The sequence below is a fragment of the Lactuca virosa genome, chromosome 3 (assembly GCF_052849685.1).
Source record: "Lactuca virosa cultivar CGN04683 chromosome 3, Lactuca_virosa_CGN04683_v6, whole genome shotgun sequence".
In the NCBI taxonomy this organism is placed as follows: Eukaryota; Viridiplantae; Streptophyta; class Magnoliopsida; order Asterales; family Asteraceae; genus Lactuca; species Lactuca virosa.
In genome coordinates, this window is record NC_136428.1 from 234,171,047 (window position 1) to 234,195,979 (window position 24,933).

The 24,933-nt window shown below is 35.2% G+C and overlaps 1 protein-coding gene and 1 non-coding gene across 2 annotated transcripts; one reads left to right on the forward strand and one right to left on the reverse strand.

Moving 5' to 3' along the window:
* Positions 1–19,569: 19,569 nt before the first annotated feature.
* LOC145168013 (small nucleolar RNA R71) lies at positions 19,570–19,676 on the reverse strand. Its single transcript, XR_013741609.1, has one exon. It is a non-coding gene; the product is annotated as a small nucleolar RNA R71 (small nucleolar RNA).
* A 993-nt stretch (positions 19,677–20,669) lies between these two features.
* LOC145164458 (uncharacterized) lies at positions 20,670–21,230 on the forward strand. The gene is made up of 2 exons (XM_079083173.1): positions 20,670–20,851; positions 20,942–21,230. Exons 1-2 carry the CDS (start codon positions 20,670–20,672, stop codon positions 21,228–21,230), a joined length of 471 nt encoding a protein of 156 aa, XP_078939299.1.
* The last annotated feature ends 3,703 nt before the right edge of the window (positions 21,231–24,933 follow it).

The window sequence follows — 24,933 nt, forward strand, 5'->3', positions numbered from 1 at the left end:
AATGGGCCATAGTTGCCTTTTCTTCATGTTTGTTGGGCCTTATCTTTTCAATTCATACATCATCTAGTGTTCGAACTTCTAAATACATATAACATTATACAAATCCATGTGGAGACAAATGGGATCTAGTGAGACGTGTCGGTTGACACCACTGAGTGTATGGCCGTAGCTTGTAGTTATAATCAGAGTCTCCTGGAGGGAGAGCGAGAGTTTGTGTATATATCTATACGGGGGTGACTCCCCCACACCTGAGTTGTTCGCCACAGTTAGACTAGGCCAGTTTAGGGTGACAAAACCTTGATCGAAAATCCGGCGTTTGGAAAAATGCCAAGACAGGAAATCAGTCACTATCATGTATGGTTATAACGACTCATATAGAGATCCATTCCCATCACGACATTACGGAAAATTAAAAACTCGATTGATATAAAACATTTCGACAGTGCAAAGACCGTGACATTTTTTTATAAATCAGAAAATATCGGATTTTCTTGGGAAATACTATTATTCAAATACCACTTACTTACAACAGAAAGAATACAAAGAAAGTTGAACTGCATTTCTATATGTCACTACTATGAAATTCACACATGCATTTATACTCGATTTTCACATCATTTTTCAGACTTTTTACAGAAAATATCGGATTTTTTGGGTTTTACAAACAATACAAAGACTTTCATTCAAACATGCTTATGAACTCACCAACATTATATATGTTGACCGTTTTCAAAATAACTTGTATTCTCAGGTCAATGTTAAGCAGAAGGAATTTCTAGTGTGTATGGATTTATTTTGTGTAACGTCACTCATCGTACTATTAAGACTTTCGATTTATGTAACCTATGACAATGTACTTGATGTGAACAATACCAGCTGTAATATGTATTGTTTGGTGATGAATGTGCGTGACACCAGTCAAATTTTGGTCAAAAATAAATTGATCAATAATCGTAATTGCGATGAACCAAGTGGTAGAGATTGTATCAACGTTTCCAAAAATATAAAGAACACTGAAATACGAGTTATAACGAAGAAGTTATGACCAATCGAAAATCCGCGATAAAACCGGCAAAACACTGTTCAGTGTAAAAAGTGAATTTTCGATAAAAGGCTTTTTAGCCTTAACAATCTAAATGAAAGTTGTAGAATACGTTAAACCGAGAACGTTCATGAAAAGAACGTCAAAATCTGACTTCGTATGGGGAAGTTATGATTTTTCTAAGATTCGGTTTAGCAGTAGACAGCTAAGAATTCGAAATATAAATCGATCGATATTTAGCCGACACAACTTAAACGAGAATCGAAGGTCTCGCCAAAAGTAGCACAACGGTAAAAAGACAGACGAAAACGGACGTCGGATGAAAAAGTTATGAATTTTTAACGGATTTCCTGTCCCGGTCTGTTAAAAATAAGAATATTAAAAATAAATTTAAAATCAGCCGACAAAGTCTAAACGAAAGTCGTAGAGTATAAGTTTACCTACGCGTGCATATAAAGAACGCCGAAAACGGAGCTCGTATGCGAAAGTTATGATTTTCGCAAGTTTTTGGCACGAAAATCAAGAAAATCTTGAAAACCAGGCAATTTCGCATAGGTGGCTTCGGACACGTCACCCTCGCATGCAGCCTCCACGTGGCATCTTCTGATTGGACCGCAGCCTCGCGTGTCGCCTTCTGATTCGACCAAGTCCGCGGTCCACTAAGCTTCGGACACCATCGCATAAGACACACGGCAGATACTCCTCGGACACCCCTCAGACCTGCGTGCACTCCTCCCATTGGACCGAAGTCCGGTCCAGTCCGAAGCCTCCATCTGTCCGAGCCTCGCACGTGGCCTTCGCTCCTGACTGATGCGTGGCTGCTGACTCACCTCCTCGGCCGAACCCTCGCACCCCTATATAAAGGGTGCAAGCCTTCTCGGATTTGAGAGGTTTTTCACCCCAAATCTCACCACTTTTCACCTTTTCACCCCATAAACTTTCTCATGACCCCCAAGGCCCCGATATCGTGTCTAAAGCCAGAAGCAAGCCCCAGAGCCCCAGAATTCTCGAGAAGTTAACCTCTCTCCAGTCGAAACTCTTCCCGATTTGAGCCGGTTTCTCGTCAAACAAACTCCTTTCCGGGAAACGAAACACTGCCCGAATCACCGCTTATTAAAGTGAGTTCATACCCCTATAATTTACCTTTTTAATGATTTTTAAATGCTTTTTAGGGGGGGAATACAAGTTTAACACAATATTAAATTGTTTTAATAACTATATGTGATAATAATCACACAAAGAGTTTCCGTATGCTTTTAAGAATTACCAAATACTTCCAAAATGACTTAAAGCCACGATAAATCTTTAAAGTCATGTAAACTCCGTTAAATTCTTTGAAAAATATTTTATAAACTATTTCAAATTATAATCGCCAAAATCATGTTTATATATGTATAAGTATATAAATAAGATTCGAAGGGCTTAGGAGTAATGAATTACCTTGTTTCCTTTTCCTTGTTTGGATGTGGAGTTAAGGTGGTGTTATTTGTCCGAAGGTCGTTTCCTTCTTTTATATATATATATATATATATATATATATATATATATATATATATATATATATATATATGTATATATATATTATACATATATGAGTATAAAAGGTTACTCCTTTTAGTATCATTACCTTTGTATCAGGCTGAGCAAAGGTGTTCATCCATGAGAAATCATGCTAATCAGATAGAACATATAAATTATAATAGGTATAATTTATGATTCAAAACTAAATATACAAGTATGATTCACGACTGTATACTTTCCAAGGAAATTACCAAAATTCATTCAACTATACCAAGATATGTATAATACCTTTAATATATGAACAACATATTAAAGAAGTAAAGATACATCATACCGGGTTTGCATTAACAAAGGTACTATACAGAGTACCAGACTTAGCAAACATGGGGTAATAATACATCGTAAATCTCGTTGAAACAATAAATTTGTGAGGCCCTTCACGGTGTACTTATCTAAGTACGACTTTAAGTCCTGACCTATTAACCAAAATCTCTTGTAGGGAGAGCGTGAATTTGTGTATAGATCTATATGGGACTGACAATCCCGCACCTCTACTATTCGCTACAGTTTGGCCGGCAGGCCTAGGGTGTCAAATATCATACCATTCCGACGCCTGAAGAACGTTGCCGCAGGCATATCAGTCATATTAGTATGGTTAATAGAACTCACATGGATAAAACAACTAGTGAATTACTAAGTAATATACTTCTCTTAAAACAGTAAGAAAAGATAATTACATCCCGACCAAATATACCTTCTGTAGTTTTTAGTTCAGTAAAAACTATGTATCATGAAATCAAGTATGGTAAATATACTTGTACTTCTGGTTTTGAACATTTAAAACCACAATGCAGTATTATGGATAATATAATATTTTCCAGGATTAATACTAAGGTTTTTACTATAGAACAGATATAACTAAGAACACTTTTACAAAGGAAACGGTTTATGGAATTAAACCACTTTTACAAATGAAACGGTTTATGGGATTAAACCACTTTTACAAAGGAAACGGTTTATGGGATTAAACCACTTTTACAAATGAAACGGTTTATGGGATTAAACCACTTATACGAATAAAACGGTTTATGGGATTAAGCTACTTTTACAATTGGAACTTAGTCAACTAGTAATACATAAAGGAACTTTAGTGGTTAATTCTATAATTCCTTAGTTATTACATCAGAGTTATACATAAGTAATATCCGATTGACAGTGAAATGTGTGATTTCCGCCTTACTTCCTGTTTCTTGTTTGGTTGTGGGTTCAGGGCAAATACACCCATTTAACTGTCCATTCGATATTGGGTTATATATAATCAGTATAAACTAAGTAATTACAGAGGGAAACTATTGAGGTTATCAGTCTATCACCTCAGGAAATATAGGATTTTCTGGAGGAACCAGTGAACTTATCCAAAGAACTTAGGGTATACTTAACAGAACTAAAATACTTATGAAATCACCAGCTTAAATGCTGATATACTCTTTCCAAATAACTTGTGTTCTCAGGAATCCAGTAGACAGGTACGCTCCTGAAGCTTTTGAGAAGACTACCTAGTACCGTATCACGACTCTTGTCTTCTACTGTACCTACTTTGGTGTTTGAATATGTAATGTTTAAACACTTACGTAAAACTTATACTTATTAATGCAATGGTTGTTTGTACTTTGATTACTATATTGCATGTGTTGTGATACTTACCTGAAGTCCTCCACCCCCGAACGTTTCCGCCGTTCCGGTTTGGGGGTGTGACAATGTGTTATGTTTCATGTATATTCATTGTGATGATATTTTAATTTATAGTCACACGAGCCCCCGAACGTTTCCGCCGTCTGGTTCGGGGGTGTGACATATTAATCCGTAGAAAAGAGTGTTGAAGTTCGTAGAAAAATTACCTTCACATCTTCACCAATCCAACATTTTGGAGGTATAACCCAAGATATGCCAGTCATGATCTCCAATACCAAAGTCATATCTATGCTCACTAGGATGGAACAACGTGTCACTAAGTAAAATGAAACCAACAAGTTGCTATTTGATGACTTATGAAATCAATATAAGAATCTATTCAATCATAAATGTAAACACATAGAATGTAAATAAGTCTTTAAAGCTCTATATCGATAAGGAAAGTAGGCAAAGTTACTAAAGATGACTCCAAAAACAAAAGTTGTTATGAGCGTGTGTGAAAGTTACTAACACACTTGCCTACAACACTATATATAGACAATAATACAAGTACTATCAACTGATTTCAAAATGCTATGTGTAGACTTTGACATGTAAGTGACAAAGACATTGCTACACATAATAAAAATATATATTGAAATGATATTCATTTCGATATAGAGTACAACACTTCAGAAAGATTGATCTTCGATATTAGGGTCTTCGATATGAGCAACCTTGACATAGTATCTTTGATATAGAAAATTCTTCACAACAAAATAACTTCTATAATCTCCCCCATTGTGAATAATGCTTGAAATCATCAAGGTACTTGCAAAAAATTTATCAACCCAAGAAGTGCTTTTCAAATCTCCAAATACCATAGAATGTGATTCCTCATTCTTTGTATTTCCTCATCAAATTTATTTATTTATTTTTTATTTTTTTGCACTTCACAATCCTTACTAACAAATTCTTCAAATGGAAAGTCGAGAACATTTCTTTGTTGTCAGTGTAGAACTTGTGTCTCTTCTACTCATTGTTTGTCTTTTTCCAAAATACACAACTCCTTTTTGGCTTCATCAAAATCTCCTCATCAAAATATCAATGTAAATCTTTCAAGCATGTGTATGGTTTTGAACTATATTGTTGAAAGCTTTTTCCAATTCGAAACCAGTTAATCCCATATGGGCATAATAGTATATCATAAATTCTTTAACATTACCATCGCTAACATAGTAAACACTTAGAGATGGAACCTCATATTTTTCAAGTCTTTTACAGATATGAATAAGGGTAATGAAGTCATTTGCATTCATCAAGAGAAAATCTGTTAATTTGAATTTAGATTCCTCACTTTCTTCTCTAAGCACATTGTATTGATAATTCTGCATAAGATTATCAAATATAACATCTTTGGTAATTGACAAAATCTTCATAATTTTCTTAGAAAACCACACTTCTTCTTCATTATTTCCTAAAATGGCATAAAATATGATTTTAATATATGTGTAGCTCTCATAATCTTCTAACTTCTTAGACAAACTATACTGGGGAAATTTGAAGGTGAGAGGATTTAGAGGAAAGTCAATTTGATTTGAGTTAGACTTTTCGATATAGTAGCTCTTCTTAGGTTCTTTCTCAAAGGAATCAACATCTCCAAATGCTATATTTTCAATCATCTTGTAATTTCATACTTTGTTTATATCACCCTGATCCTCTCCTTTAGCCATATGTTATCTTCTCCTCGTGAAAATTTGCAATTGTCTTAATCTATTAAGCTTATCTTTTTCTAACTTTTTCTACTCTTCTTCCTATAGCGATATTTACCCTTATCTCTATCAGCATTTTCCTTTAGTTTATTAGTTAAAGCACCAATATTTTTGATAACTACACCTTTTGAAGGATTTACAACATTCATGTCGATATCATCAGGTTTTGATACCATGCCACATGTAATAATTGTTGTTTTTGTAGTCTGTAAGGAATAGTTTGAATAGTAAGAGTTGTAATGATAAACTTTAAAAAAACGTTTCCTAACAAGCTGATTGTTAAAATCTTTCACGCCATCAGAGCAACCCAACCCAGAACTTGAAGATTTCGACATATCTCCCCTTGTGCCAAAGGTTTCCATGCAACCCTTAGAGCATTGTGGATAGCCTTGCAACCAGATCAACAATAAGATTAAGTTGGGTCTTGAAACTGTTGTAGCACCTCAACCAAGTGTTTGAAGAATCAAATTTTGCACCACCTTCAGATGCCAAAGAGCACTTGCTAGAAGCACGATGGCATATGATGATCATAGATGGCACATATTAATATTGAGTGGCGAATTTAGATCATATGTGGAGCATCATGAATGTTGGTGGTGTTGGATTAATGTCTAAGTCCATAAATATATTTGGTATGTACTTGACCCGACCTGACATGGTCCATTTGGGTTGCACTTCACCGGCACAATTTATATGGATAGTCTTTTGAGAATAGTATATTTATGATTTATATTAATATATTATAAGTTCTAATATATTAATATGGAATCATATTATTTAATTAGTATTGATCAAGAATTAATTTAGAATTAATTAAGTGATAAAAAAGAACTAATTAAATATGGACTCTTATATATATGGAATGGGCCAAGTTCATTTAGGTTGGGCTAAGCTTTCATGGATGGTCCATGGAGCTTTTAACCCATGGATCCTATGTAAATGAAAGGTCATGGGTATTAGGGTTTACATGGATGTAACCCTAATCCTCCATAATATATAAAGGGGTCCTTGGCTCACAAAATTGGCACAAGTGTGTGAAAATAACAGTGGGCCGATTTTAGTGTGCATACATATTCTCTCAAGTTCTTCCCAGGTGTGTTGGTGATTTGTGATTCCATTTGAGGCTTCCACACTATTGGGGCTAAGCTCTTAAAGCTTGAAGACATCAAGCTACATCAAAAGGTATGTCATCTAACTAGAACTTTGTATTATAGGTTCTTCATAATATGCTAGTTAGGATGAAACATTGGAATAGTTAATATTTGAATGTATAATAGAGAAAACATAGATCCAAGGTTTATAGGGTTGCATGTACACCATAGGAGTGTTAGAATGCTCAAAACCCAACAATGGTATCAAAGCCATGTTGTTTTCTGTTATATTGATGCAAATGTTTTATTTTCAAGTTGAAAAAAAAGGAAAAAAAACATGACGTTTGTCAAATTTTAAGATAATTACTTGTTTTGTGAAAAACAAATTATTTGTAAAATTTGAATCATTTGTTATATGAGTTGAATTAGGTCAAATTTAGTAAAAGATAAAATGATATGATTATTTTATTAGTTTTAAAAGTTTGATCTAAATGTTTTAAGGAGTTACATATTTTGTCATAAAATTTTGGAGCTCAAAAGTTTTTTTTAAAGTTGTGATCTTAAGGGTTTTTGAAACTTCCATAAGTTATGGATATGAAAGTTTTTTTTTTTAAGAAAAAAATTTGATTCAAAGTTTTATGGAGTTACAAAATTTGGTGTTAATGTTTTAAAGAATTCCATAACTTGTTCTTAAGTTATGGAACATGGAAAGTTTCATCATAAAACACCATTAATTCCATAAGTTATGGAATCCAAAGGTTTTCAAGAATTACAAAACTTGCCCTCAAGTTTTGGAATTTGAGAAAAGTTTTTTATGAAAAAAAGAATTGAATTCTAAAACTCTTGGGTTCATAACTTAAACAATTAATTAAATGGTTTTAATTTTGAGTTTAATAATTGGAATTATGATGTTTTGTTGAATAGTTCAAATTAACTCTTATGGACTTTATTAATAGTTAATTAAAGCGATTAATTAAAAGAGTATTATTAATCCATAAATATATGGTTTGAGTTTAATTAAATTAAAAGTCTAGTTTAATTAATAGATTAAACCACCAAGTATTTTAAATGTCTAAAATACACCCTTATACTATTATAATATTAAAAGTATAATATATTATATGTATAAGAGCAAGTCGTCTTACCATTAGTAGGCCTCATTCACGAAGCCGGTCTACAAGGGGGGGGGGGGTATAAGGTTACTGCCTACAAAATGGCAGTTTAATGGGTGTCCACTCTCACTCACCGCTTCCTTGACCGGTGGAGGGTCGTTAGCCGAACAGGTAGGACAAGGACTATAATTCTCCCTTCATTATAAGTATAATGATAAATACTAAGTAACTAAACACTTATAAATTCCCAATCTTAGTTACTTAGGAAAATGTGAATAAGGTGCTAATCCATGAAATTACACTTTGCACTTTGTTTAAGCTGTTAGTGGAGCGTGTGTGGTTAACCGGCACACTAACCTGGACTTAACAAGGTAGGCAAAGGGTAACTTAATGTTTATCATAGTATCGTTGGAGCGTGTGTGGTTAACCGGCACATCGATTGAGGGGTAAATATTAAGGGTACCAAGTATATTTGCATGGTTACTTCACACCTAGTTTTGTGATTCTCGGCATCCCAGTCACAAAACCTGAAGGGCACACTCGAGATTGAAACATGCCATTGAAAAGTTCAATGAATCTCAAAAGAATCTAGGAGTTTCAAAACCAATTAAAACCTAATAATACATTTCGTTTATCTTGGGGGAAATTGGTGAATCGTCATTCACATACCTTCAAATATTTTATAGCTTGGATTACGGCATCCCTCTTCCAAGTTATAAAATAGTTTGTTGGGTCCTAGCCTTAATATATCATATTGGGTGTTATATTAACGACTTAAATCAACTTTACGTGAATTTCTTCCATTGTTGATGTCTGGTTTAGACAACAATGATCTTCCCAAACCAAGCTTTCCTAATAAATATGACTTCCCGAGTTTGGCTCATGGAAGTCATACTTCTCTTCCTCCACCTCCTCCAATTATTCTCCCTAACCCACAAGGTCAAGGTCACTCAAGCCCTAATGGCAAGCAAGGTCTATGTGTGATCACATCTTAGAGATGAAGTCACATATTGACAAGCCGGGAGAGTTGGGTGTCAAAGTCTTGAGAAAGTTGGATGTTCAATCACTTTCTAAGTCACATAGTGAGTTCCTTTGGGACTACTATGAAACAGACTATGACATGAACCTTAATGATCATATCTATTTGCTTGGTGCTGCTGAATCAGCAATGATTTGGAACGATAGTAAAGAAAATTTGATTAGAAGATCAACTTCCCAAAAAACTTTATGGACAGTGACAATGGTGACACTGGAAATCCAGAAAACGCATTCTCTTCCCAATGGAAAGGGATTGGCCATAGTCAACCCGGTTGACCAAATGGTAAAGAGAAAGGCTAAGTCTAAGATAGTCCCATTACCAAAGGGTCCATATGTTTATTTTGCCAAAGGAAGGGGCGTTGATTGCAAAGCTGCCAAATTTATCTAAGGATGTTAAAGTCAATAAGTTTGACTCTACATCAGGTAGAGCCCATTATCTAACTCTGTTAAGTTCTATTCTGAGATCCTCATTACATGATGTGACTGGGTCACATGTTGATGTTTTAAGAATAAAAGAATAGAGAGAAATCTTAAAGGAAGTATATGCTGATTCTGATCGCGAAGGTGGATTTCGATCGCATCAGAATTTTGAGCAGTTGCTTAAGAAGTTATGATATATTGCTAAGGAATAGATAACAACAATTTTCCATGTGGATTGTAAGGATAAGTTTTTCCGCAAAGTTTTAAAATAAAATAAAATTGTTTAATTTTATTTATTTGAAGTATCCTTACAATGACATTTGTGGAAAATTGTTGCTTATATGATTCCACTGACAGCAATATTGGAAAATGGATTTGATTCTTTCATTTGTGGTAGTGTCTAAATTTACCAAATCAGGAAAGTTCCTCATCACCCAAGTTTCAATTGGACCGAGACTTGGAATCATGCAAGTTGAATAGTATGATGAATGAGAACTTTCTAGCATTGGAAAATCAAGACTAAGTACTTGTGCACATGGATGTGTGAGTCAAGTGAAGGACTAAAGGGATCGAGTACACATTCTTGTGCACTGGTCATGTCCACCACAAAGCTCGTTAAGACTATTTGATTTACTAAAGTTTAGTAAATATGGTTATACTTACAAGTTTAAGTATAATTCTGAAACATTGGAAAAGTCTCAATGTATGGCAGAACGAATGGGAAGAATCAAATTAGGCAGAAAGATAAAAGTTTCTCAAATCTGAAAAGATGGGAGAGTACTTTAGTATCATGTTTGTGATCATCTTAATGATTTAGAAATCATTTCACAATTAGTCCTCTTTAGGTCATCTTAGTGCATTCTTATGACTAAGAAGAGGAGTCATGAATTGTTGAAATGGTTAGATCAGGAAGATGAGTCATACTTCGTTCCAAAACAATTCTTAGAGTCATACTCCAAGATTGTAACTTGAGTGACATATCTTAAAGAAAGGTTTAAAACACTTGTCAAATGTAAGAGTAAAAGTGACCTACTCTTGTACATTTGAAATTGGTAAGTTGTGATGTTTTGGATAAAACAAAGACCAACTAAGGCCAATTGTGTGAAGTGTTTGTCTTGATAAAGAATCCACACTATCTCTTGAATATTTGGCAAGATAGTCTTATATGTCAAGAGGATAGTGGGAGTCTTAAAGATCCTAAAAAGAATTTCAAGAACTAATCAAGAATAAAACCTGAGGTTCTTCACTAGCACACGACTTGAGGTTGATAACCTATCGTGTTGACATATTCTGTGCCCATTCCAGTTTTTGTTGGCTTTGCATAGGAGTTCTGAAAGTTCTCAATTGGTTGCATAACAACTTGGAAGCAATGGCAGGCCCTGTACTGCCAGGTGGCAAGAAGTTAAGATTGCATAAGTTCAGTCCATATGAGTTTGGATTTATCATTATCCTTGTCTTGTGACTATGGTTTTGACGATTCACATGGATAAGAACACATACACCATAAAATCTAAGGGTCATAAGGTTTCTCTCCGATTCATGAAAATGATGGTGAGGAAACACTTCCACCAAGTAGATTTGAAGCAGATGGCAAAAGGTCTAAACAATTGAGACTATGATTACGGCATCCCTTTTCATAATTCTGAAATTGTTTAGACACACATGCATGCTATCTAAGGAAAGGTGTATGATTTTGATAAAGTTTTATCAAAGCATCTCGTATCAGAAATCTAAACTTTGGTAAGAAAGTCAATAAAGTATTGATTTCTAGAAGTCCAGCAGATTTCTGAGTACATGTCAAAGCTAGTGGGAGCATAAGTGTTATGCTAATAATCATCATGTTAGTGGGAGCATGATAATTATTGTTAGTGTTGAAAGTTAGCAATGTTAATTAAAGAAAACAACAGTTTCAATTCGTGAGGCTGGAGGGATTGAAAAAGTTGTTTTGCTATAATTAAGGGAGAGGATATACTTCATTTCAGTTCTAAAGGCTTAGATTGAGACCTTAATCATCTTTAGTCAATAATATATATATGAATTTCATGTTGGATTGGTTCAAATTAAGGAAATTCTATATATTGCGTTCTCAAAATTCGATTAAGATTACGGCATCCCTCTTCATAGTCAAAATTTGAAAACATGGCAAATAAAAATATTATAGCAAAAGACTGGTCTACAATCATGTCTTTATGTGAGACATCATGAATCGTGTACCATTTGCTTTGGGTACAGGATCGATTGCATGTGCTATAATATTTGTCATTTCTAAATTTTTCCAAATGCCCAGAGGCATTAAGAAGGGAAAAGGTCTAAAATTGGATATGACTAAAATGATTAAGCAATTGTCGAGGACAATCTGAGGTTTACCAAAGATTGGTTGCTCAGGGACAGTTGGAAGTATAGTGCTAATTTTGGAAGGACCATATTGACATATTCTGAAAAGAGGCATCTCTTATTCAGAAGTGATAGTCAAAATGAGAATATGGAGTTGTCTCCATAGGTGGAAGTTATCTGTGTAAGATTAGAAAACTTAATGCAGGAAGCATGTCCAAAGCAATGTACTTTGAATATGAGACTTAGTTTCCATGGAGTTGATCTCCATTGGAATACCTTATAATGACTGTTGACAAGTCTTTGTGACTTTGTACATATTCATTACAGGAGGGTCAGTGCATATAAGTTTAAAATCTAAACAGATTTCGATAAATGATAGGAATTTGAAATTCTCACATTTTTCGATAAGGATTTGGGAGTGTGAAATTAGAATCATTGAAATTATGTTCAATTGGTTTATTTCACAAAGTAAGGATCATAGACAAACATAGAGTGCATACTTGGTGTATGGCAAAGCTATTGTTTAAGAAAAACATAGTGTACATGCTTGGAGCATGGGACAACTAGTGTTTTTAATTCAAGTATAAAGTTGATAAAACCAAAACAATGAATAATGAGTAATCAGTATGGTGATAAATAAAAGTGTTTATTTATATTCATAGGGTTTGATACCATATTTGATTCATTTATTCTTGTGTTTCACTTTGCATGTTTTGACTTCCAGAATAACTAAGTCGCTCTTCCTGAATGATTAAGTTATTCAAACCATCCACAGTCGGTCATATGTTGGAAGTAGATATGAATCAAGACTGTCATGGGTTGGTTTGTAGAGGTCCAAGTTGGTGGACAGAGTGGTGCTACAACACTCATGAGTGCTCATAAGTTCTGAGTACTGGATTCAACCCGCTCTCATTTGAATCACTTCATGGATTTTATCACGAGTGATCATGAGACGATAATATCTTATATTCTTCAAACCTAGAGATATGAGTTGTTACTATGAGTTGGTTATACATTGATTGCACGAAAATGCATTTGGTAACTCAATGTTATAAAACGTGACTTTGTGTATGATTCAACAAGTAGTAGAACAAGCCATATGAGTCGAAGTTTATCCATTCCTTTTACCTTCGGGATAAAAGCGATATATGTGGGCCCCTCGATGATTTAGCGATGACACATGTGAGTGCTTGGCCAAGCCAGGACTGATTTGATTTGTTCAATCAGTCAGTCATCATAAATCGAAAATCAGGAAACAACAAATGGACAGAGAGAATGATTATAATCCATGTCTCAGTCCATATGATATCTAGAATGGAGGAATATATATGATCCCTTATCTAATGGACAAGTCATTGACAAGGTCAGAGTTCGACAACGGCTTTAAGAGCTTCGATTGCCAGTTAGGTTTTGAAGTCATACTCAATAATAGTTTTAGACTTATCCTAGTGGGAGACTGTTGGATTAATGTCTAAGTCCATAACTATATTTGGTATGTACTTGACCCGACCCGGCATGGTCCATTTGGGTTGCACTTCACCGGCACAATTTATATGGATAGTCTTTTGAGAATAGTATATTTATGATTTATATTAATATATTATAAGTTCTAATATATTAATATGGAATCATATTATTTAATTAGTATTGATCAAGAATTAATTTAGAATTAATTAAGTGATAAAAAAGAACTAATTAAATATGGACTCTTATATATATGGAATGGGCCAAGTTCATTTAGGTTGGGCTAAGCTTTCATGGATGGTCCATGGAGCTTTTAACCCATGGATCCTGTGTAAATGAAAGGTCATGGGTATTAGGGTTTACATGGATGTAACCCTAATCCTCCATAATATATAAAGGGGTCATTGGCTCACAAAATTGGCACAAGTGTGTGAAAATAAGAGTGGGCCGATTTTAGTGTGCATACATATTCTCTCAAGTTCTTCCAAGCTGTTTTGGTGATTTGTGATTCCATTTGAGGCTTCCACACTATTGGGGCTAAGCTCTTAAAGCTTGAAGACATCAAGCTACATCAAAAGGTATGTCATCTAACTAGAACTTTGTAGTATAGGTGCTTCATAATATGCTAGTTAGGATGAAACCTTGGAATAGTTAATATTTGAATGTATAATAGAGAAAACATAGATCCAAGGTTTATAGGGTTGCGTGTACACCATAGGAGTGTTAGAATGCTCAAAACCCAACAGGTGGCACATCAACAACTCAATGGGAGATCAAGACACATTGATATATCATTAAGACAGTAGATGGCTCATCAGTAACATTGATGGCACATTTGGATTGCATATGACGGATCATGAAATATGATGGTGCATATTGAAGTCATATGGCACATCCTGGTCCTCAATGGCACATCATGGACTTCAATGGAACATCTTAAACATCTATGGAAGATCATGCTATGAATTGACACATCTTCAAGTCCAAGAAACATCCTAAAATTCAAGAAGAAACTTCTACGATCAATGACCCTCCTAGAAGACAATGACACTCTTAGAGGTTGATGACCCACTTTAAAGAAAATATAGAATCATGATTCTCAATGTATTTCACGATGCTCAACACATTCTCAAAGTTGACCAAGAATGCTCAAGTGAATTCAAGACTCAAGACTTGGATGGAAACCTAACATAATTAGAATATTCCATATATACGCCGTTAAGTATGGAAAGATTTTAATTGATTACTTAGTCATGATGAATTGTCAACACCTAATCGGTCAATCCATGTCATGGAGTTTTCCAAAGCCTATAAATAGGCACCTTGGATCCATAATAAATTGGTCATTTTACTAAATTGTTGCTGATTCCAACTCTTAATTTTCACTAAATTGCTGCTGATTCCAACTCTTAATTTTCTTGAGACAATTTAAAGTGATTTTTACTTTATTTCTTCTAAGTGAACCATAAGAGTGCTTAGAGCACTGATATTTTCATATTTATATGTTATTTCAATACATTTGAGCTATAATTTGGTTAAAGATAAAGATATTGGATACTTATAAATTTAATTTCTACTTTATAGCCAAATGAAGACATTTTTAAGGAGAAGGAATGAAACTGAACAAAAATGGAAACTTGGAGGTTAGATTTTGCATGAAGATGGAAAACAAGGGGAAGAGCGTGTTTTCTGAGGACTCCAAAGCATGGTTAACATTGTACACGCCATGGTAATAAGGAAGCTTCTCGATTAATTTGAAGACTTGTAGCTTATGTGAATCAAGTGGTTCCCACGACGTGGCAACCATATTCCCATAGCGTATAAGACATAATTAGGAAAGCATGAATACCAGTTTTTAGCTCATAATTTGGGATGCATGCATTGAGAGATACTAATTTTAACACCCATAAATTCGGGCTAGGCAATAAAGTTATTATAAGCCATAATAATGATTTTTAAATAAGAGATTGTTTAGGATAAATAATCTTAACTGAGTTGTAGTATATGTCGTAAATAGTGAGTTGGAGATAGGTTACTTATTAGCCCTAGTGATCTAAATGAAAATCGTAGTATTAGGAAAAAGAGAATTTGTGCATACAGGGAACGTCCAAATCTGACTTCAATAAAGGAAGATATTATTTTTCTTAGATTTCAGCATAGCAGTGTGCGCACATAAATTGAGTTTTAGATTGGTTGATTTCTGGCCAAAACAATCTAAATAAGAATTGAAGGACTCGTTAATAGGATTCCAAAAATATAAAAACCATCGAAAAAAGACGCCGGATGTGAGAGATATGTATTTTATATGGGCGTTAATAGGCCAAGCCTGTGTAAATAAAATCAAGTCAAAACTAGCCGACAAAGTCTAAAGAAAAGTTGTAGATCTCGTTGAGAGCTTTCCATGAATATAAAGAACATCAAAAATAGAGTTCGTATGAATGAGATACGCAATTTATAAATTCCAAAAATCGCCACGCGCGTAGCTTGCGCGCGAAGTCAACCATGCTGCTCCAGCCGACGAGTGAGACGTGTCAACTAACCAACGGATCGACGTGTTTGAAGTGTGCGGCGTGCACCCCTTAGGCACGGCGCACATATGCGTTTTTGGCCCTATAAATAGCCAATAATCCCTCATTCATTCCACACACTCTTACAACTACTCTCTCTCGATTATCCCTCACGTAAACCTATTTTTCTTTCGTTTCTAGCCAGAGGAAAAGCCCTGCGACACCCCAGAGTAGGCGTTCGAGTAGTAACCTTCGAGTAGGAGACCCTCAGTCAGAGTTTTGCCTATTCGTACCCTAGTTTTCATCCATAATCTGTAAGTAAGCTACACTTACTCTGCCCTCACGTAATTTATAATTATAGTCATATTCATTGTTATGAATCTATAATTACGATTTATCAGTGATTCCAAGTCATATACTAATTAATCTACCTATGGGAGAAGTGTCTAGAGTGGTCACGTCGGTTTGGTTGTTGGATTTCAGAAAGACTATATGTCAAAATGGTTCTGCCTCCCGACTGCCCTACCTGGCTGATCCTTATTTGACAGAACTATCAGTATTCATTAGAATGATTGATAGGTCTAACTTCTCTCTAGTCGCGTAGAATATTAGACTAAGACTTAGTAATAATGATACTAGGTCACGTCAAAGGAAAGGTCAGTTGCTAGAAGGGAAGCTCTACCTGAATTTCGAGTCATCACTTTAACAAGTGAGTGCATAGTTACTTTCAACCTTACGCGTAAATATATATAAGTATTCTTAATGCTTAACTATTATGTGCGCTATATTTGATGTGTTTAATGTGGTTGTATAAATATGACTACTACTATATTTATCGGTATGTTTAACATACTTAATAATATGATTGGGTAGTGAGGGGCTGTGCAAAATAATAAATGAGAGGTTGTGATAGGGTGTTGTGAAATAGTGGCTGCGATAGGTTAGAGAGAGAGTCATGTGAGATAATAAGTCGTTTCTCTCGTGTCTATCTCAAGTACTTTTGTACTGTCGTGCTAAACCCAAATACTTTTATACTGATGTGCTAAACCCAAGTACTTGTGTACTTCTGCACTAAACCCAAGTACTTTTGTACTGCCGTGCTAAACCGAAGTACTTTTGTACTATCGTGCTAAACCCAAGTACTTTTGTACTGATGTGCTAAACCCAAATACTTTTATACTGTAGTGCCTTCCGTGATTATACAAAAAGTACTAATGTAATGTCATGTTGTCAGGAGTATTATCATACCATCATGCCTAATCACCTAGGAATTATAGTTTTCCGCTGATAAAGATCCTTTAGGAATGATCCCTCAAGATCATCATAATAGGATTAGTAAGTTAGAGTGATGGGAAATGGGGTAATTGTGTTATTTGAATGCTGATGGTTATATAATTAAAAATTATTATATTTTGGGTTGAAAACCCTATGTATCTCACCAGGTTTCCCAACCTGACCCACTTAGCATTTTTGTATCACAGGTTGCAATAATGATGGTGCCTGACAGATTTGAGGAACTTTGGACTATATTAAAATATTATAAGTCTGCATTTATACTTATGTTTCTTGTATCATTTATGACATCCCGAGTTTTTAATAAATCAATGAAAAACATCCCTTCAGGAATATTTTATGGGACAAATTCTGCATTTGTAAATTAAAACTCTGATTTTAAAATAAGCATAAATCGGTCTTTTCTGACCGTTAAAATGGGGATGTCACACTAATATTTTTGACAAAAAGCAACCAAAGAACCCTTGGAGACAAGATTTCGTTTGGAGAAAGAGCCTTAAGGAGATTAGAGTAAAGATCTACATAAAATCATTCGGTTTGTATAGTGATAATCATGTTTAATCTATCTTACTTTGTTATTATGTGTTCTTTTACTATAATTATGTGCTAATAACCCTTTGATTTTGTTTAGATTAAATGAACCCTAATACTATGAGTTGACTTTTACTTTTGTGGATTATTGAAGTTGGATTTAGTTATGTTTGATAGTTCATCTTAGCATGTTAAAGTTCCTATCTTTATTACTTTTTCCTCTAGTTTTGTGTAGTTAGGTGGCCATTTATTGCATGAACTTGTCTACCTAGTTGTTTAGGATCATTAAATTAATAGAGTTAGAGGTTGATCATACCGTAGTATATGTGGTAAAGGTAGTTGCTTAGTTGTGGTAAAGAGCATTATTTGATCATAATAATTGTTTGATTATCAAATATTGATCATGGATAGCTAATTCTAGACTAAATCATTCATAGACCAAATATATCTTAAAAATTAGTTTTGTGCTCTTAATTTGCATGCCCATTGTAGTTAAAGTGCATGAATTGATTTATGCTAGTTAGTCTTATCATGATAATTAGTAATCCTTAATTTATTATCCAACAGAAGATAATTCATTTCTTGAAATCAATCATAGGAAAAGGGGGGGATTCGTAACTAAACGAAAATGCCTCTTCACTCTTGATCAAATCTCACTTTCTAGTTGTTTGCTTTAGTAGATTTTTTTAAATTAAGTTTTTCTAAACATGAAAATTCGGATAAAAACCCTTTTCAAAGTTAGTTTCTTTAGTTATTTTTTTGAAATATTTTCTTAAATTGAAATTGTGTTCCCCATGTTCGACTCTTATTTACTCTACTTTACTACTACGCGACTTGGTACACTGCCTGTTGTGTTTTAGGTAATTCGAATAGATAGGATATAAATTTAAGTTATTAAATGGTTATATATCAAATACATCAAAGTTTTTAGCATCATTGCTGGGGAATGGTTGTTTTAGTTGAATTTTAATTGCTATTAGTTAATCGATCCTTTTGTGGGGTTAAATACACAAAAAGTTACCTTTCTAATCATTTTTAATTTTCTGGAAGTGTAGTTTCCATGGCGTGGCCATTGGATTGCCATGGCGTGGAAACTGAGGTTTCAGATTTTCAATAAATATGTTTTTATTCATTTTACATGTAATTCTTTGTTTTTTTTTTCAGTAATACATGACCATTGGATCATCCTTTAAAGTTATGCCACCCGGCTATCATCTGGAATCCGAATTCCACAAGAAAAAGGACCAAAAGAAAAATGAATTGAGTAGTAGTTCCAAAGTCAGCGAATTATGAATATTCGAAAAGACTTCATACAAGAAAGGAACATGTTACGAGCCAGAAACCAAGAGCGACTCAGACGAAGACGAGAGAAGTAAACCTGAAAATATGATGGGGAACATAATGACCATGACGATGGAAGAATACAATCGGCGTATGCTCGATGATAATGGATCGGATCTATTACCATCCAAAATTCCAGCCACTGTGAATTTTGAGCTTAAGGGACATATCCTTAGCAAGCTCAAGGATATACCATTCTTTAGGAAGACCCATGAGGACACTTACAAACACATTGACGAGGTGTTGGAAATAGCCAATTATTTTAACTTTCCTAATGTTACCAAAAATGCGGTCAAGGTAAGAATGCTTCCATTCACACTAAAAGATGCGACAAAGGGTTGGCTGAAGTCACTTACACCAGGAGACATAACGACATGGACAAACTTGAAGAAAGAATTTATTCAACAATTTAGCCCTCCTTCAAAGGTTTCTAAGTTGAAAAATAACATCATAAATTTCCAACAAAATGAATGGGAGTCGTTATATGAAGCATGGAAGTTCTATAAGGGAATGTTATCAAATTGCTCTCAACATGACTTAAATGTGAAACATGAGATTACAAATTTCTATGATGGAATAAATGTGAGCACACGACAACTCCTTCACTCCCAACAGACCATGGAAAACAAAGATCCAGCCACCATCAAGACTCTAATTGTAGAGTTTTCCAAACATTCAAGAGAATACCACAACCCAAGAGAGGACATTACAAGAGAAAAAGAAAGTGTAGATGGAGTTCAAGACAATGTTGCCTCTACAATTGTAAAACTTGACACTATGGATAGGATGATCACGAAGATAGGGCAAATAATTCATGCGATTCAAGTGGGATATGATTCTTGTAGTGGACCACATCTAACAAAAGATTATGATTTGGATGAGAACGGGAACAAGAAGGTGCAAGTATGTTATTCTAGTGGTGATAGATTTGACGATTGGAGGAAGCCAAAGAAGAAACGGAAGCCTTATGAAGTGTATAGAAAGGACAAAGAAGTAAAGTATCGACAACAAGGGCAAGGTTTTTATCAAAAGGATCAAATGCAAGTAGAGAAGAAGCCCAATTTGGAGTCAATTTTGAATAGATTCACGGAAGCTATTGAGAAAAGACATGACAATACATATGCCACTGTGAGAAATCATCAAGAACATTTAGTAAAAATTTAGATGCAAGCCGGGCAATTAACCAAGCTTATTTACTAACGATTACCCGGTGCAAGTACAAATAATGTAGGGACAAATTTGAAAGCTTAGGTTTTGGTGGTTACAAGTAAAGATGGAGAAAAGTCAGAGTCTATAATACTCTTAAAGACAAGAAAAAACCATTTCGACCAACAACTCGAAGAAAAAGAAGAACCTAAACAGAAAACAGATTATGTTCGATCTCCACGGCGTGGCTGCTAGAAAAAGTCCTTAAATCTTCACATATCAAGCAATACCGACCACCTCTTAAATACCCATCTACAGTTAATCACTAACCGATGGAATAAGAACACAAGAACTTCATGGATTAAGTGAAAGCTCTTTCGATTAATATGCCATTTGGTAAAGTGATTGAAAAAATGCCCGAATACGAGAAATTTCTCAAGGATTTAGTTGGCAATCAAAAGAAATTGGACAACGTCTCAAACATGGTGCTAAACAAACAATGTTTAACTACTGTATCGAATACCAATTCTAAGGAAGATGGAAGATCTGGGGCGTTTAACATTGTCGTGTGAGTTCGGTAATATAATTAAAACGAATGCATTAGTCGTATCAGGAGCAAGTGTTAATCTAATGATTTATTCTTTCCACAAGAAGCTAGATTCTCCAGAATTAAAGGCCATAACAGGGCTATCCATATAATGGATCGTTCAATCATGTATCCTCGTGGGATTATAAAAGACTTGTTAGTTAAAGTGGAAAAGTTTGAATTCCTAGTGGACCTGGTGGTGTTGGATATGAAAGAAGAGGAAGAATTTCCCATAATCTTAGGAAGACCTTTCCTAAGTACCGCTCATGCGTTTATAGACTTCTACAATTCAAAAATTACACTACGAGTTGGAGATGAAGAGATAACTTTTGGAGTGAAGAAAAAGGCAGTGAATGAATAGTTTAATGATGATTTTTTCTTTTTGAAGAAGTGGATCTTTATAAGGAAGAAAATAACGACCATCTAGAATTGTAAAATATAATGGAAGAAGGGTTAGTTAATTGGAATAATGAGAATGAGCAAGAAGAAAAATCAAAGGAGGAAGTGAAAGGCACAAAACCAGGAGCTTTAATTCCAATAATATATGAAGTTTTTGCCTTTTTGCACCCTCAACACCAAGTTGAGCAGACAAGCTCATAGAGTAAAGATAGTGCTAAAAAAGTTTTGGATATAGAGAAGAAGGTACCAAAAAGAGCCAACAAGAAATACAAGGTGACAAGAGCCAATGATGAAGTCAAGAGCAAGTAAGAAGACAGTTTTGTTCACACAATGAAAGAGAATTAAAAAAAAGTCTTACAGAAAAAGAGTAGTCGCATTCAAACCGAAGAGACTATAGATGAAGGGATCCAAGGAGATCCAATTTCCACCCAAAGAAACATAGAGTGGGAAGGAGTCCGGCTCATGACTCCGACAACCGAAGCATTTATAGGAGGCAAATCGAGTTTGGTTTGCATTTTTTTTCCTTTTTAACATTTGTTTAGGATTTTCTTCCTTACTTCTTATTCTGAGTTCTTAACTGGGGGGGGGGGGGGGGAGGGTGGGGGTCAAGTGAATTTGATTTTTCAAAGTTATAAATTAAAAAGTTTTAGGTTCTTATTCTCCATGGCGTGGATACTCTGTTACCATGATGTGGAATAAATCATAAACCCGTTTTATCATGTATGGCCTTGATGTAACGCCCGTTCTCCATGGCGTGGATACTCTGTCGAAGTTTCGCAATAAAACCGGCACGACACTATGTGACGTAAAAAGTGAGTTTACGATACAATACTTTTTAGCCTTAGCGATCTAAACGAAAGTCGTAGTATTCATTAAACTGAGAGTGTGCATAAAAAGAACGTCCAAATCTGACTTTGAATGAGGAAGTTAGGATTTTTCCAAGTTTCGGTTTAGCATTATGTGTCCGAAGGGAACGTCCCGCGTAGAAGAAGGAACGCCCTACATTCACAAAGACTAGGCCTCGGTTTGTCCACATCCCTCCCTCCAATGATCGTCATGTATCCGTACGAATGTGTTGCGTACCGAGGAACGTACAACGTACCATCGAAGCTACGCCCTACATTCCGAGGAGATGGAGCCTATAAAAGGCATGCAAGGGTTGGATTCAAATCTCACTCATTTACCATTTCTTTCTCTTTCGACTCTCTCTCTAGCCTCCCCAAACACTCCCCAAGCCTTGGAGACTTCCCTAACACTGGAAGAAAGCCCCGGAGCACCCGAAGACTCCGAGAAAAAGAGTTTTTCGATTTAGAAACTCTGCCCCTATAGAGCCCGGTTTTCAAGCAAACCTCCCCGTTTCGTCAAAGGAAATCATATTTTTAAGAAGCGAAGCGTTGTTCAAGTTGGAATCACCACCTTATCAAGTGAGTGCATAGTACATATAGATATGAAGTATTTTATATAAATTACGTGCTATGAGTGCATATTATCTGTTTACCTGAGATCTATGCTGGATGAAAGATTTAAAATTTGTTTTTCAGATATAAACTATATATGTATATTTATACCTTGAGATCTATACTGGATGAAAGATTTAAACTTTGTTTTTCAGATCTAGACCTTTTTTCTTCAGATCTGAATCGTACATGATTTTCTTTTTAGATCTAAACTTTTTCTTCAGATCTGAACCGTATATGAATTTTCTTTTCAGATCTAAACTTTTTCTTCAGATCTGAAACGTATATGTATTTTCATTTTAGATCTAAACTTTTCTTCATATCTGAACTGTATATGTATTTTATATCTACAAATATGTTGGTAAAGCATGGGTAGATGAAGTAGTTGGTGTGTGACGAAAAACTGAGTTGGAGGATGAGATGAAAAAGTGATACATTCTAGACGGTCCGGTGGAACACTAACAGGCTCGCAACCTATAGGTGTTGTGAATGATATGTTCACCCGATGTACTATAAAAACCCATTGACATGTATCGTCGGTGGACTCCCGCAAATAATATTGTCGATAAATGAGATAAACCCTGGCAGCTATGGACTTAGCGCCCGTTAGACGAACCCTGGAAACTATGGATTTAGTGCTTGTTATATAAACCCTGGAAATGATGGACTTCGGGCCTAATCCTGAGGACAATCCTTAGGAATGAATGAATAAAGAGTAGATGGTTCTTAGGGTAGATCCTTAAGACTAAAGAAGATAATGAGGCTGGGTAATTGGGTTGATTGTTTGATGTTTAAACATAATAACTATATTAATGTGGGTTGAAAACCCTATGTACTCACCAAGTTTCCCAACCCGACCCACTCAGTTTATTTGTATCACAGGTGTCGATATAAAGCTATACTAGACTGAGAGATTAAAGAGATGTAGATCACTAGTGTAAATGAATGTAAGTTCTGTTTATGCTTATGTTTCTGTATTGACGATGACATCCCAAAGTTTTAAAATGAATAAAATACATTTCTTTGGAAATGCTTTGATAACATATTTATCATGTTTTTCTGGGAACAAATTCTGCAACACTTTTCTTTTAAAAAGTTATTCTGATTTGAAAATAATGCATAAACAAATCGGTCTTTTCTGTCCGTGAAAATGGGGATGTCACAGTTGGTATTAGAGTATTAGTTTAAGTGAACTAGGAATTTTAGGAAAATTTATAGACTTAAACATAGAATGCTAAGCAATGATCGTGAGGAGTGTGTCTATTATATTCTAGGTTGTACACCTGAATAGACACGAGCACTAGCTCATTTAGGGAAGATGCCTAAATTGCTTTATGTGCTAAATGAATTGTGATGCTTTATGATGTTGTCGTTTGATCAGATCTATGGTCTGTTGCCGACCGGATCTGGAAACTTTATGTGTTCAGATTTCTGAACGTTTAATTATGGTATTAGAACTGGCATATAAATTTTCGGAGTGCTAAGGAGAATTATATCTAAATAAATCTTTTCTATCTAAATTCTCATCACTGCACACCGAACGTCTGATTTTGGTGTACAGATCGACATGGTGAACACTCAAAGCGGACTCGGAAACGGTAACCCGCAGCCTGAGCCACAAGTGATTGAGAGTGTGCCAGAAGTAGCAGCTACACCTGAGCCAATCATGATGGCAGGAGTGCAGACAATGGTGCAGATGATATTGGATCAACAGATGGAAGAGACAAGGCGATTACTTCAACAAAGTAAGGACGAAATTATTGTGCCAATACGATAGACACCGACTCTTGAGGCAACAATCTGGGTTGCTAAGTCTGTCGAATAAATGATCAACGATAGGACCGCCAACAAGGTTGAAGTTGGCAAGAAGAGGAAATTTAAGGGGTCTTCAAGGTCTAACAATAGCAACATGTTCTAAAAGTCCGGCAAAGGAGGAGGTAAAGAAAAATGGTGCGGGAAGTGCAAAACTAAACACTCTGGAAGGGAGGTGACTTGCTTCAAATGTGGAAAGTCTGGGCATTACGCCAATGAGTGCACATTCAACGAGAAGGTTTGTTTCAGATGTAATGAAGAAGGGAATATTTCTAAGAACTGCCCAAGGAAAAATGAAGCCGCAAGAGCAAATGCGCCTCAAAATTCGAAGGAAAGAGCATCTCAAATAATCCTTGATGAAGCAAGTGACGATGCGAGGAATCAAGGATGAGGACC